Genomic DNA, 15117 nt, shown 5'->3' on the forward strand with positions numbered 1-15117 from the left:
AGATTGTCTGGCTAATATTTGTCTGTCTAACTGTTATGTTTATGTATGTATTGTGTGTTCAGTTCATGGTGTCCAGAATGTATTGTTGTCGGAGACTTATGTCTGTACTACCTATGTATTTTTGTGGGAGACTTATGTGTTTTTTCCTCAAGGTTTTATGAATTACATTATCACCTTCTAATCCAAAACAAAGACAACAGAAAAAAAAAAAAAAAATTATTTAAATGAAAACGGCTTTAGTAAAGCCAAAACAAATTTCTGAATAACACCTTCTAACCCAAAACAAAGACAAGAGAAAAAAATAAAAAATAAAAAACTTTACATGAAAACGGCTTTAGTAAAGCGAAAAGAAATTTCTGAATTACATTATCACCTTATAACCCAAAACAAAGACAAAAGAAAAAAAATATATATATATATATATATATTTAAATGAAAACGGCTTTGTTAAAGCCCAAACAAATTACTGAATAACACCTTCTAATCCAAAATAAAGAGAAAATAAAATAAAATAAAATTTACATCAAAACGGCTTTACTAAAGCTCAAAAAATTTATGAATTACATTATCACCTTCTAATCCAAAACAAACACAAGAAAAAACAAAATAAATTTACTTTAGTAAAGCCAAAAAAAAATTATAAATTACACCTTCTAACCCAAAATAAAGACAAAAGAAAAGAAAAAAAAATTAACATGAGAACGGTTTTAGTAAAACAATTTTAACCTAAAAAATTATTCTGAAATACATTATCACCAAAACAATGACAAAAAAAAAAAAAAAAAAACCCAAAAAAAAACCCAAAAAAAAAAAATTTTCTTTTTCAGAGTTCAGTTAAACTGAAACTAAATAATTGGTGTAGTTTATGTAAAAAGCGTGGTTCACAAATACGCTTTCACAACAAAAAAATTTTTGCCAAAAAGTGTGGTTCATAACCACGTTTTCAGAAGAAAAAAAAATAAAGATAAAAGCGTGGTTCATAACCACGATTTCAAAAGAAAAATTTTTTTGGTTAAAAGTGTGGTTCAGAAGAGCCCTTTCAGAAGAAAAAAAATTTAAGTTAAAAGCGTGGTTCAGAAAAGCGATTTCAGAAGAAAAAAAATTAATTAAAAGCGCATTTTGTAACCGCGCTTTATTAATTAAAAGCGCGTTTTGTAACCACGCTTTTAAGACTTCCCAATTTTCACACGGGACAGGTACACAGACATTGAAAGCGTGGTTGTAAATCACGTTTTAGCCTATTTTGAAAATTCTTTCAAAACTAAGCTTAGTTTAGGAATTGAATTGATAATTTGACTTATTTAGGGAATTGGCCCGAGAAGATCCAGCAGAAAATGGGGAGTTGTGTGAATGGAGCCCAAGTGAATTTGGGCTTGGAATCAAGTCTGAAAACCATAACCAAACACGAGGTCCTCTTTTGTAATGATGGGTTCAAATGTAGGCTTAGAATCACGTTTTCAAACCCATAATCAAAACGGACTGTCTAAGCCTCCGTTTGGCATGTAGTTTTTTTGGATTTTTTTTTTCGTTAAAATAATTAAAAATAAAATAAAATAAAATAGATAAAAAAAATTAATAAGATAAAATATCACATTCAAATCATAGTCATTTCATTTTTTCTCTCACAAAAGTCAAAAAGTCTATTTCAAACGAGGCTTTTTAACTCCGGATTAAAACAACCAAAAAAATTAAAAAGTCAATCCACATCTCAAACACAACCTAAGGCTCTGTTTGGTTTGTCTTTGGAATCATGATTTCAAGGGCAAAATTTTAAAAACACTTTTCAAAATTCATAACCAAACACATAACTCAAAACTATATTAAAATCAATTCAAAAATTAATTTCAAAACTCATAACCAAACAAACAACACAAAACTCAATTCAAAACCTTTTTATGATATAGTGTTGAATATGGTTAGTGATGAGATTGTTAAATTATTTTTATAAAAAATCAAAAAAAATTAATTTCTGTATTTAAAAAATATCTAAAACAAATATATATATATATATATATATTTTTCTTCAAATAACAAGTTGTAATTGAAAAATAAATAAATAAATAAAATTCACTATTCCGATCAACTGGCTGGATGATCAGGTAGACCCAATCCGCTCTTCTTGAAATTTAAAATTTAAAATTCAAAAACACTTTTCGAAACACTTTTTAAAACTATTTTCAAAACTTAATTCACAATTCCATACTCAAATCATAACTTTAAAAAGAGAATCACAATTTCAAAATTAAACCAAATGGAGCCCAAATTTTTCTAACATTTTAAGGTTCGAAAAATGACAACCTTAACAAACACGTGATAGTTTTGTGGGTTTTGAAACTTCATTACCAAAAACATGCAAAATTAAGGTTCGAAAAAAGACAACCTTAACACATGTGATAGTTTTGTGGGTTTTGAAACTTCATTACCAAAAACATTCAAAATGGTTTTGTAAGTTGCCATCTTCTACAAGAAGGAAAATAAATTATACCCGTAATATATATAATTTGTGTATTGTGTCAATTTAGTATTTATAATTTAATTGCATCAATTTTATAATTAAAATTTTAACAGTATGTCAATTTTATTTTTTTTGTCAATCGATAGAAAATTAATTATATATATGATAAATTTTACATTATCATATAGATTATTAATCTGCAATAATAAAAAATTCAATAAAGCTCACCGTGCCCAACAACCACTACTAATTGCATACAACTCCATAATTTAGGAGAAATAAACCACCACAAAGGTATTAAATTCCTCTCCATAGAGCTTGAACCCGCAATCTCACACCACAAAAAGTATTATACAACCACTAGGCTAAGTAGTATGTCAATTTAAAGGGCAAAATATTTTATTTATCATTTTCAAAAGGGTGATTCTACGGTACATACTCTCAACAGATGTATATCATACGCAACTTATGGCATTTGACGTGTTCATTACCATAATTGTCATAATAAAATTATTTTCAGACATAATTGAAAATAATACTAATAATAATAATTCATAATCAAACACCACAAAATGTATAGTCAAATATTTAATCAAAATAAAAATCGTAATATGTTATAATCAATATCACAGCAAGTTATAACAAATACCAATGAGTCATTATCAAATCATAACTAACACTCTAATAGATCACAACCAAAAACTATAAACCTCATAACTTAATCATATGGTACACACTCTAAAAATGAGTTTGGATTATCTCAAATTGACTATCTTAAATTGAGAGAGTATTGGGGCTTGATGGACCCATTTTGAGACTGACTTTGGTGATTCAAAGCATTCATTTTTTAAGACTCATTAAGCAGCTATTCATGCAAAAAATAAGATGATCGGACATTAGTAGTTATATGTTTGAATCACATTTACATTACAAAAAATTGAGGATAAATTATGCAAATGGTCTCTGTAGTTTACATGATGTGTCAATTTGGTCCATGTTGTTTTAATTTGCTCAATTTTGCCCCTTAATTTAACAGATTATGTTATTTTAGTCCAATAAATAACGGTTGCTAAGTTTGACGGATAGAAAGTCTACACGATGTGTCAATTTAGTCCCTACAGTTTACAAAATGTGTCAATCTGGTCCATATTGTTTTAATTTGCTCGATTTTGATAAGGACCAAATTGACACATTGCGTAAACTACATAGACCAAATTGACACATAGTTTGACTTTTCGTCCACCGAACTTAACAATTGTTATTTATTATACTAAATTGACACAATCCGTTAAATTAAGAGGCAAAATTGAGCAAATTGAAACAATAGGGACCAAATTGACATATCGCGTAAACTACAAAGACTATTTGTATGATTTACCAAAAAATTGATGACTATTTTTGAAATTATAATTATCATCCCTTTTTTTTAAAACAAATGTCACTACAAGAAATCAGTTTTTTAGGGACAAATTTATTTCGTCCCTAAAAGTGTAATATTTGTTAGGAAAAATTTTAGCCAACCAATTTTCTCCATCGCGAAGTTTGTCCCAAATGGTCCGCTCGAAAAAGTCAAAAAATGACTTTTAGAGACAAAATTTTGCATTTGTCATTATAAATAGATTTTTAGAGACAAAAATATATGGTTGTAAAAAGTTTTGATTTTGAGACAACCAAAATTTATCCCTAAAAGTCTAATTATAGTCCAGCAGGCGGAGTAGTTATGGAGACAAAAATTAATTTTTGAGACAACAGAAATTGGTCTCTAAAAGTTTAGTTTTTGGGACAAATGAAAATGGTCTCTAAAAGTTTTAGTTTTTGGAACAAATGAAAGTGATATGTAAATGTTGTAATTTTTTTGAGACAACTAAAATTGGTCTCTAAAAGATTGATATATATATATATATATATATTTGGTAACAATTACTCTAAAAATACTAGTATGAATATCAACTTATATGGGCTACTGCAGTGGTGGAGGGGTTATAAATGGAGAAAGTTTGAAAATAAAATTTGGAAGGCCATCCCCATGGCTGTCATGTGGTCATTATGGAGAAGTAGAAATGATGTGGTCTTTAACGGGAAAATCTTCCAGTTGAATGAATTATGCGAATTGATTAAGGTGAGGATTGCCTTTTGGGTTAAATCTCTGTCAAAGGAGCCTTTGTATTCAGTTCAGGATATTATTATTAACTTGCAGCATATCAGAGCTATCGGTTGCTAGACATTGTATCTGTATGTTTGGGGTGTGGGTGTTCTGCAGGATAAGTATGTAGCTGTCTGTCTGTGCATTGTTCTGGTTTGGGAGTATTGTTGTTGTCTGTTTTGAGTATGCTGGTTTTGTGATTTCAAGACCTGTATGTGGAGACTTGTAGGTTGTGGGTATTGAACCGAACTGTATTTGTTGTTTTAAAAGGTTTGCTGGTTGCATATGTTATCTTTCCCTTGGCTTGGATCTCCAAGTACAAGCACATGCTCTTTTTATGTCTCTGTAATGTTAACAAAGGATGCATTGGTGGAGGTTGAGATGGTTTTGAGCTTGGGAGTGAGGCAGTTGTGCCTATAAGTAGGGTGAGCTGCAGTGGAGGTTAACACATTGATGGTCAGGTACAAATAAGAAGGACAAGGTAATGGAGGAATCTGCTAATTGCTGGTCTGCTGGTGCTGCTAATTATTGCTCTGCTGATGGTTCTGCTAATAATTGCTGCTAAGTCGGAAGCAAATTCTTTTGGTACTGTGCGGTGCATTCTTTTAGTGGGAAGCAGATTCTTTTGGTAGAGCTCTTGTGAATTGCAATATGGGTTAAAGCTCAATCAAAGGCGTGTCCATATTCAATCCAGGATTTCATTTGTATCCTGCAGCAGATCAGATTTGCATCCAAGTCCTAATGCTACTAAGTTGTGCATTGTTGTATCAGACTGGTCTTGGAAGGGAGAGTGTTGTACTAGATGGGCTGGGGGAGTTACGGGTGTATTGTTGTTTGGTCTTTGTGTCCTGTTTGTTTTTTTTCTTCTGTGGTATTGGTATCTAGCCAACCCTTTGGCGTGAGCTCTCAAATGATTGGGTGTTGCTCTTGGTACCAACCTAGATGAGATGAAGGGTAACACTATGATGCTCGTTGCTCTTCGCCCTTACTTTATTGATGTAATCCGTTTATTGATATCAATAAAGTTGTTTCCTTTTGCTTATCAAAAAAAAACTTATATTCCTTTCTTGATTTCTCAACAATCAAACAGAAAATATCAAACATATCACCAGACCATCTGTTTATTTTCAAATTAAAATTCAACTACACGGGAAAAAAAAAACAAAAAAACAAAAAAAGCTCATTACATTCAAAGAGGCTTAATCAAAAGATAAATTTTTTGAGGGTAAATTATAAATTCACCTCTTGAACTTCACTTGTAATATGGATTACCCCACGTGACTTAGAAAATTATAAACATCATATTTTAAAATATATATATATATATTTAATAAAATTATATGAATTATTTATTAAAATATATTTTCAACATTATTAAAATTATTAATTAACTTAATGATTTATTAATAAAAGTGTCATTTGTATGAAATTAAATATTTCGTATTTTAAACAAATCTCGATTTTTATTTTATTTTTATTTTTTTGTAATTTATCCATTTTTAAAAAGATTTTTGTACTTTAAAGTATATCAAAACTATAATGAATTATTAAAATATTTTTAAAAATCACTAAAGACAGAAAAAAATACAAATTCAAAATTCAAAAAAAAAATATTTTTATAAACTCCAAACTAAACAGAAAAAATGAATTTTATAATTAAAATATTATTTACTTTTTAATAACATTTAGTAAAAGTATAATAATATTCCTAACATTTAACAAAAATACATCCACATATGTTATAATATATCAATGAGGTGTCGAACATCAAAAGGCCATCATCATCATTAATATTTTATAATGAAATTATTATTGTACAAACGCGAAATAATCTTCTCGTATAATCCTGTTGATCAAGTTTGCACTTCTCCAAATAACATTGCTTTACCACTTGAAAACACAAGCGTGAACTAATCGGCGGGTGTCTGCCGGAAACCCCTCCGATGCCTAAGTCAGCAACTAGACAATAGACAATAAGCTCTATGTATTCTAAAGTAAGAATTAGGATACCTCTACATAGGTCCTGCTATGAGCTTTTATAGATTCTACTTGGCCCAATCCTAATAGGACTCCAACTCTCTTTATAAGAGTCCTCCTACGAATCACACACCCTGTGAAGAGTGTCTATCTTGATAACACTCTACTCACAACCAACCAAGTGAGATGGTTTACACAATCCTAACAGAACTCTACTCTCCTTAGCAGAGCCCTTCTAGGAGTCTTAAGCTCAATGAAGAATGTCTATCATGATAACACTCTGACTTCGTCCAGTCAAGTAAAATGGTTACCTCCTTTGTTTAAGCTGCTGTAACCTAACCGAGCTCTATTACCTCGGTCATATACTCAATTAAGTAATGATACAAATGGCATTCGGCCGAGCTATACCAAGCCCGGCCCTTTCTCACCAACACCTCAGCTAACCACCAGGCCCACTTGTTTAGGTAGCTCGGTCCACAGTACCTCTGCCCAGCTTGGAGTTTATACAACATGGGACTGAGCTATTTGAAGCCCACACCTCGGCCTTTAGTCCGGCCCAAAACAGAGACTAAAGGACCGTAGCTCGGCCAATATTTATTTATAAATTACCCTCTCAATTGCTCCTTAATCCCATCTGCGAAGCATGATTGGGATTATTGACTTTCAGCCGAGCTACCGAAGTCCAACCACGTTGAAACAATGATTCCAGCCGAATTAAAGCTTGTTCGGCATCCTAAAATTGCGCTGGTCGCATGGCCTGTCACCCCAAAAAAGTCTGACATCACGTCCTTACCAAGACGTGTCGATTGCCCCCTCGTACTATGCCAACCGTTTCACTTTGCCCAAAAAATTTTAAAAAAGGGGCCCACTGTTTTGTTTTTAACATTTATAACCTTCGAGTTCGCAATCGCATGAAAAGGCGTTATTTCTGTGTAACCGGGCTATATTTCCTACCTTTTGTAATCATCGCCCAATTGATGAAAATTTTCGATCTCTTTGCTCAGTTACCGTGTTTCTTTTTCAATGTTTTGCATCATTCCGACTACACGTCTAACCGGATTAATTAGCTTGGCCTTACCTGATCCTGCCAACCTTTTTGAGTCGTGATCCTTATCTCGGCTGAAAAATGAAAAATTTGTTGGTCAAACCCGCCAACCTTCCTGAGCTTAGATCCTTATCACGGCTAGAGGAAGAGAACTTGTTGGTCATACCTGCCAACCTTCCTAAGCCTAGATCCTTATCTCGGCTAGAGAAAGAGAAACTGTTGGTCATGTCTACCAACTTTCTTCAGCCTAGATCCTTATCTCGGCTGAAGAGAGCTAAATGTTGGTATTCCTGCCAACCATTCTTCAACCTAGATCCTTATCTTGGCTGAAAAGAACAAAAATGTTGGTTGTTCCTGCCAACCCTCTTTAGCCTAGATCCTGATCTCAGCTGAAGAGAACAAAATGTTGGTTATTCCGGCCAACCCTCTTCAGCCTAGACCCTGATCTCGGCTAAAGAGAACAAAATGTTGGTTATTCCTGCTAACCCTCTTCAGCCTAGATCCTGATCTCGGCTGAAGAGAACAAAATGTTGGTTATTCCTGCCAACCCTCTTCAGCCTAGATCCTGATCTCGGCTGAAGAGAACAAAATGTTGGTTATTCCAACCAACCCTCTTCAGCCCAGATCCTGATCTCGGCTAAAGAAAACAAAATGTTGGTTATTCCTGCTAACCCTCTTCAGCCTAGATCCTGATCTCGGCTGAAGAGAACAAAATGTTGGTTATTTCTGCCTACCCTCTTCAGCCTAGATCCTGATCTCGGCTGAAGAGAACAAAATATTAGTTATTTCGGCCAACCCTCTTCAGCCTAGATCCTGATCTCGGTTGAAGAGAACAAAATGTTGGTTATTCCTGCCAACCCTCTTCAGCCTAGATCCTAATCTCGACTGAAGAGAACAAAATGTTGGTTATTCCGGCTAACCCTCTTCAGCCTAGATCCTGATCTTGGCTGAAGGGAACAAAATGTTGGTTATTCCTGCCAACCCTCTTTAGCCTAGATCCTGATCTCGGCTGAAGTGAACAAAATGTTGGTTATTCCTGCCAACCCTTTTCAACCTAGATTGATCTCGGCTGAAGTGAACAAAATGTTGGTTATTCTTGCCAACTTTCTTAATTACCCCTCAGCCGGGCAAAGACTTTTTGCGCGATCGGTCTACTTGTCAACCGTGTTAACTCTTGCCAAAGGCTTTTTGTCTGGTATCGTTGTTGTGCCAAAAGCTTTTTGCGCGCCCCATCTTTCTCTACCCGGATGTGTTGATGCACTCTCTCCATCAAGGCTTCCATAGTAAGGAGTGGCGTCATTATTATTGAATCCCTCAACTTATTGCCAGCCGACAAACCTTGTTTGTACCGTGCAATAGCTAGGTTTGTGGGGCAATCTCCAATCTGATTAAAAGTCTCCCAATACTGGTTATTGTAAGACCCCAATGTTTCCTTCCCGCCCATATCTATGGAGAGAAGCTGGTCAATCTCTGCAGGCGTCTTGGTGTTTGTTCTGAATCTGGTCACAAATGCCTTTACTAGTTGCGCCCATAAAGCTATGCTACCTTTTGGCAATCTTCTAAACCATGTTAAACCCAGGTCACCCAGGCTAGAAAGAAATAGGATACATATTAGAGCCTCGTTTCGCCAACACACCGCCATAACTTGGCGGAAATGGCTCAAGTGCATGTAGGGGTCCGATTTTTCCTCATAAATAGTGAATTTAAGATGGTAGAAGGTGGAGGGTAATGGTGCATTCTTTATCGCTGGAACGAATGGTGAACTCTGCAACCTTGCCAACGCTTTATCTGTCGGTTCATAGGCAAGACGCGGCTCTGGCATTCCAACCTCGACACTCCTATGTGTTCTAGGAGCCAACCGTTGTAATACAGAGACTCTGCGGGGTCGCGAGCCTAAGTGTCTTCTCTCCTTCGAGCCCTTTCTTTAAGCACTGTCCGCGGGTCTGCCGTCCTAGGCAACTTCGTGTGCCTAGATGTCGTTTGGTGCGTGTACGAGGGCCGATAGCTACTTCCCTCTGTTTGTGACCTTTCAGTCCTCGTTCTCTCAAACCTGGAGTAACGAGTCCTAGAAGTCCTTGATTGAGTGTCGCATGTTCTAAGGCTCCTACTTTCTGCTTGTGATAGCATGACTTGTCTGTCATGATCTTCTGAGTGGCGAGGGTATGCCCTGCTCTTGCCCACCTCTTCTTCTGCCGCCCCTTTGCCTTTTATTTGGCGTTTCATAGTCTCCATGTCTGCCGCCATCCTTTGTATCAATTCGTCTTGCTCCCTTACCTGATCTTCTAGAACTTGAGGACCCAACCTTCACCTTTGCCTTTCTGGGCTTTTGGAGTGACAAGGATTGGAGCCCCATCTTTCACGGGTATCCCTCCGCGGGTTCTGTCGCTGGGGATCTAACTCTGCCATGGGCGGGATAAAAGGTAAGCCTTCGCGCCTTCCGCCCCCCTCCAGGGTTTGCCCATCAATGGCAGAGTGTGGCAAGTCTTCATTGTGCGCCATTGAAATCAGTTGAAAGAAAACTTAATCAAGAGGTTCGTTCTTTGTGATTGCAATTCCCACAGACAGTGCCAATTATACGAGCGCAAAATAATCTTATCATATAATCCTGTTGATGAAGTTTGCACTCCTCCAAACAACGTTGCTTTGCCACCTGAAAACACAAACGTGAACTAATCGGCGGGTGTCTGCCGGAAACCCCTCCGATGCCTAAGTCAGCAATTAGACAATAGATAATAAGCTCTGTGTATTCTAGAGTAAGAATTAGGATACCTTTACATAGGTCCTGCTATGAGCTTTTATAGATTTTACTTGGCCCAATCCTAGTAGGATTCCAACTTTCTTTATAGGAGTCCTCCTAGGAATCGCACACCCTGTGAAGAGTATCTATCCTGATAATACTCTACTCACACTACCAACCAAGTGAGATGGTTTGCACAATCCTAGTAGGACTCTACTCTCCTTAGCAAAGTCCTTCTAGGAGTCTTAAGCTCAATGAAGAATGTCTATCATGATAACACTCTGACTTCCTCCAGTCAAGTGAAATGGTTACCTCCTTTGTTTAAGCTGCTGTAACCTAACCGAGCTATATTACCTCGGTCATATACACAATTAAGTAATGATGCAGATGGCATTCAGCTGAGCTGTACCAAGCCCGGCCTCCTTTCTCACCAACACCTCGACTAACCACCAGACCCACTTGTTTAGGTAGCTCGGTCCACAGTACCTCTGCCCAGCTTGGAGTTTATACAATATAGGACTGAGCTATTCGAAGCCCACACCTCGACCTTTAGTCCGGCCCAAAACAGAGACTAAAGGACCGTAGCTCGGCCAATATTTATTTATAAATTACCCTCTCAATTATCATACCCTTTAAATTTTTAATTTTTTGTAAAAAAGAAAAATGAAATGAAATAAAGAATAGTAAATATGTTGTATTCATAATTTAATGTATTAAGTGCAAGAAAGATATTGCTGATCGTAATGTTCATTAATTTCCTTTATTATAATTAATAATAATAATGTCTTTAAAAAATTAAAATCAAAGTGTGTCTATATTTTTGTCAAATGTAATGAAGTGATTTAGGAGTGAGCATTGTCTGGATTTGGGTAAAATCAGGATCAATTTGTTATCTACGGTTCCTGAAAAATTGGAATCAAACCAATCTGTTTAAATCGTGGAACCAATCCGAACCAATCCATTTAAACACGGATTAAATCGATTTAGAACAACGGATTTATTGGGTGTACCTCCTTATTGGAGTGTGGGACCCAATTGGTTTGTTAAAGAATTTTAATTTGACTTGATTTAGGTATAATATATTTTTATATATTATATTTGAGGAGACTCAATTCAGTTTGGTATCAATTAGGTTTGATTACAAAATTCAAGATTTAACAATATATATAAATATATTGTATTTGTTTTCGATGCACATGGTAGCAGCTAATTGATTTTGGTGAGATAGGGCTTGGTATGATTTATTCGGTGCTATGAGGTTGCTACAAATCTGTTCCACTTTTTCAGAAGTAGTGCGCCTGTTGATTTGCTAATTCGTTTGTGCTTTGGAATGTTTTTCGGTGCATCTTCGGTTAGGTGTTTTGGTGAAGTTGATTTGGGTTCGTTTTTTTTTTTGTCTTCTTCAACTCTGATTCTGAAGATTTTGGTTCATCTATTTGGTGAGGTCTTTCCTCTTTGTTTATTTGTGATTATTTGGAATTCACCTAAGGGTGGTTTGGTGAGACCATTAGTGTCTCGTTTGTAATCGTTTGGAACTTATTTGGTTGATAGTGGAATCGGATTTCGATCCCGTGGACGTACCTCACATTGAGGGAACCACATAAAAATTCTTGTGTTGCTTTTGATTTAATTTTTCCGCATTAGTTTTTATTCCCATTGATTGATTTACTTGTGGGGAATCACATATTTTCCCTAACAACTGGTATCAGAGCTTACAGTTTATTTGGGTCTATTTATTTGTGTAAATCAATGGAGGGGAATGTGGGTCGTATGTCTAGCTTCAATGGAAGCAATTGGGTAACTTGGAAAACTAAAATGGAGGACCTATTATTTTGTAAAGATTTGTATGGGCCTATTGAGGGTGATAGTGGCAAACCCGAGGGTATGAAAGATGATGAATGGAATAGGCTTAATCGAAAAGCCGTTGGTGTTATCCGTCAATGGATTGATGACAGTGTGTTTTATCATGTTGCTACTGAAACTTCAGCACATGATTTATGGAAAAAATTAGAGAGCCTTTATGATAGGAAATCAGCCACAAATAAAGCCTTTCTGTTTCGTAAGTTGGTTAATTTAAAATATAAAGAGGGCAGCCCTATTCCGGAACATCTGAATGAAATAAAGAGTATTGTTAACCAACTTGCTTCTATGAAAATTATTTTTGATGATGAGTTGCAGGCTTTGATGCTACTTAGTTCTTTGCCCGAAAGTTGGGAGACTTTGGTTGTGACCGTCAGTAATTCGGCGCCCGATGGAGTTGTCACAATGGGCCAAGTCACTAGTAGCCTGTTGAATGAAGAAACTAGAAGAAAATCAGCGGGTTCCTCTCATTCGGAAGCATTTGTTGTGAGAGGCCGAAGCAAAATAAGGGGGAGGAGTAAGACTCCTCATGGTCGTGATCAAAGCCGTGATAAATCAAAAGATGGTTCTTTTTCAAAGAAAAACATTGATTGCCATTATTGCCATGAGAAATGGCACATGAAGCGAGAATGCCGAAAGCTCAAGAATAAGGAGAAAAGGCGTGACAAAAGTGTGGATAAGAAGTAAGAAGACACAACAGTAGCTACTACCAATGGTGATCTCATGGTCGTTTGTGAAGATAATTGTATTAATTTTGTGGGCCAAGAGAGTAATTGGGTGATTGATTCCGGTGCTTCTTTTCATGTGCCTTCTCGAGTTGATTTCTTCACTACCTACACCGAAGGAGATTATGGTTTTGTTCGAATGGGTAATGAAGGTTTGTCCAAGATTATTGGTATGGGTGATGTTTGCTTGGAAACAAATTTGGGCTGCAAGTTGTTGTTTAAAGATGTGAGGCATGTTCCTGACATTCGCCTCAATTTGATCTCTGCTGGGAAGCTAGATGATGAAGGCTTCAACAACAAATTTGGTGATGGAATATGGAAGCTCACAAAGGGTTCTTTGGTAGTGGCTAAGTGCAAGAAGACTCATACACTTTATTCGATGCAAGGAAAAATTTGTAAAGGTGTTGTCAATACACTTGAAGATGACACTTCTACCGAATTGTGGCACAAGTGGCTTGGCCACATGTGTGAAACCCCGTATTTTTATATATAAAAATAATAATAATAATAATAATAATAATAATAATAATAATAATAATAATATATTTTAATTTTCTTAAGTAATTATTCACAATTTTTTTTGAATTTAACAGTCTGTATATTTTTATACTGAAAAGTTATTCAAAATAAGATAAAATAAAATATTTTTGACTTTATTACTCAATATTAATTTCTGAACCGTATGATATTTTTATTATATTTTTCTTTACATTTTTTTGTAGTCAAATTACACTAGAACCTAATATTTTCTGTACTAAAATCTAATCAGAAACCATGGGTTTGCTCCCCATGTTTTCTTACCGCCCACCTTCCACGTGCAACCATCTTCTGTATCAAAAGAAAATGTGGTGGACATGCAGATGCTATATACACCAGGTGTTGCATTCTTCTTTTTAATTTCTATCTTCTTTTACTCTTTCTCATTCTTCCCATAAATTGAGTCTAACGTTTCCTTATATTTCTTCATCTTTTGCTTCACTTCCAGCTTCATCTTTCTCTCTCTCTCCGTCGGTTCTCTCTCTTTCTCTCCCCCTCTCATTCTCAAAACTATTTCTTCTTCTTTATCTTTATTCTTACTCCTCCTCCCGACCTCCATAGTCACGGCTTTAACCCACACTATCGCCAACCCGCGAACTTCACCACCATTGGCGCACCATCGGACCGCCACCACCACCATCACCTATTTCTATTATCATCTAGAACCACCATTCACAAAGTGTTGTAGGTGAAGAAAGAGAAGAAGAAAGAAGATGGAGGAGAAAGAAGCAAAGTTAGAGAAGTTTATTTTGAAGTTCAAAAGTTGGTTTTCGGCTTACTTTCGGCATGCCAAAACCATCCATTCCGGGAAGAAGTGAGACAAATAGGCCATGTAAGATGAAGTACGAAGTAAGTTGAAGAGATTGGCGAAAGAATGAAGTAAAACCGTTAAGAACTAAGAAAGTTATGGGGTCCGAAAGATGGTTCGAAAAAAATGTCCGAGACGGTAGGAAAATAATCTTATTTTTTCGTCAAATTTTGGAGATCCGACGGCATGCAAAAAGAGACAGAACGAGGCGTGTGAGTAGTAAACTAAAAACTAGGCCGTGAGGTGAACCCAATGACAGAAAAATAAGATAAAACAGAGTTATGGTGAAGAAGATACAAGCATTTGAACTGGTGACATTGAAACCAAAATTTTGGGTCTTCTGTTCGTGTATGCTATGGCGGTTGGAGAAGATGAGCTTAAATTTTACCCAGCGTTTCTCGGCCCATGGTGCTACGGTGCACCCTAGTACCTTTAGGTTAATCGAGTGGTCCTATGACTTTGGGGATGGCCACCCTTAGGTTTTTCGACGTGTAGAATCCATTTTTGGGGTTAGATCTTGCAAATTCTGAGTCTAAGATGATGATCAACAACTAAAAGTTCTAAGAGAATCCAATGGCAGATCAACGGTGAGATCGCGTCCGATTGATGTGAAATTTCAGCAAGACGATCATGGAGCCAGGACGATCATATCTTATGATCAGAATCATAAATCAAATTCGGACGATAAATCGTTAGCAGCCTAACATAGTAAGAAAACTCTCATAACCGTCTCATTCTTTTTAATTGTTAAATTTTTAGATTTGTGTTCATATGTTAACATAGCTAAAACTTTAGATAAAATTTTGTTTATAGTTGTATGTAAATTTGTG

The 15117-nt window shown here is 35.8% G+C and overlaps 1 protein-coding gene across 1 annotated transcript; it reads right to left on the bottom strand.

Moving 5' to 3' along the window:
* Nucleotides 1–8728: 8728 nt before the first annotated feature.
* LOC145791726 (uncharacterized) lies at nt 8729–9442 on the bottom strand. Its single transcript, XM_082872149.1, has one exon. The coding sequence runs from the start codon at nt 9440–9442 to the stop codon at nt 8729–8731; it is 714 nt and encodes a 237-aa protein (XP_082728275.1).
* Between the last annotated feature and the right edge of the window lie 5675 nt (nt 9443–15117).

Source organism: Camellia sinensis, chromosome 5, assembly GCF_055761805.1.
Source record: "Camellia sinensis isolate YWXY chromosome 5, ASM5576180v1, whole genome shotgun sequence".
Taxonomy (NCBI): Eukaryota; Viridiplantae; Streptophyta; class Magnoliopsida; order Ericales; family Theaceae; genus Camellia; species Camellia sinensis.

Excerpts from the sequence above, each read along its gene's own strand:
- LOC145791726 (XM_082872149.1), bottom strand. The coding sequence starts at position 9,442 with ATGCCAGAGCCGCGTCTTGCCTATGAACCGACAGATAAAGCGTTGGCA.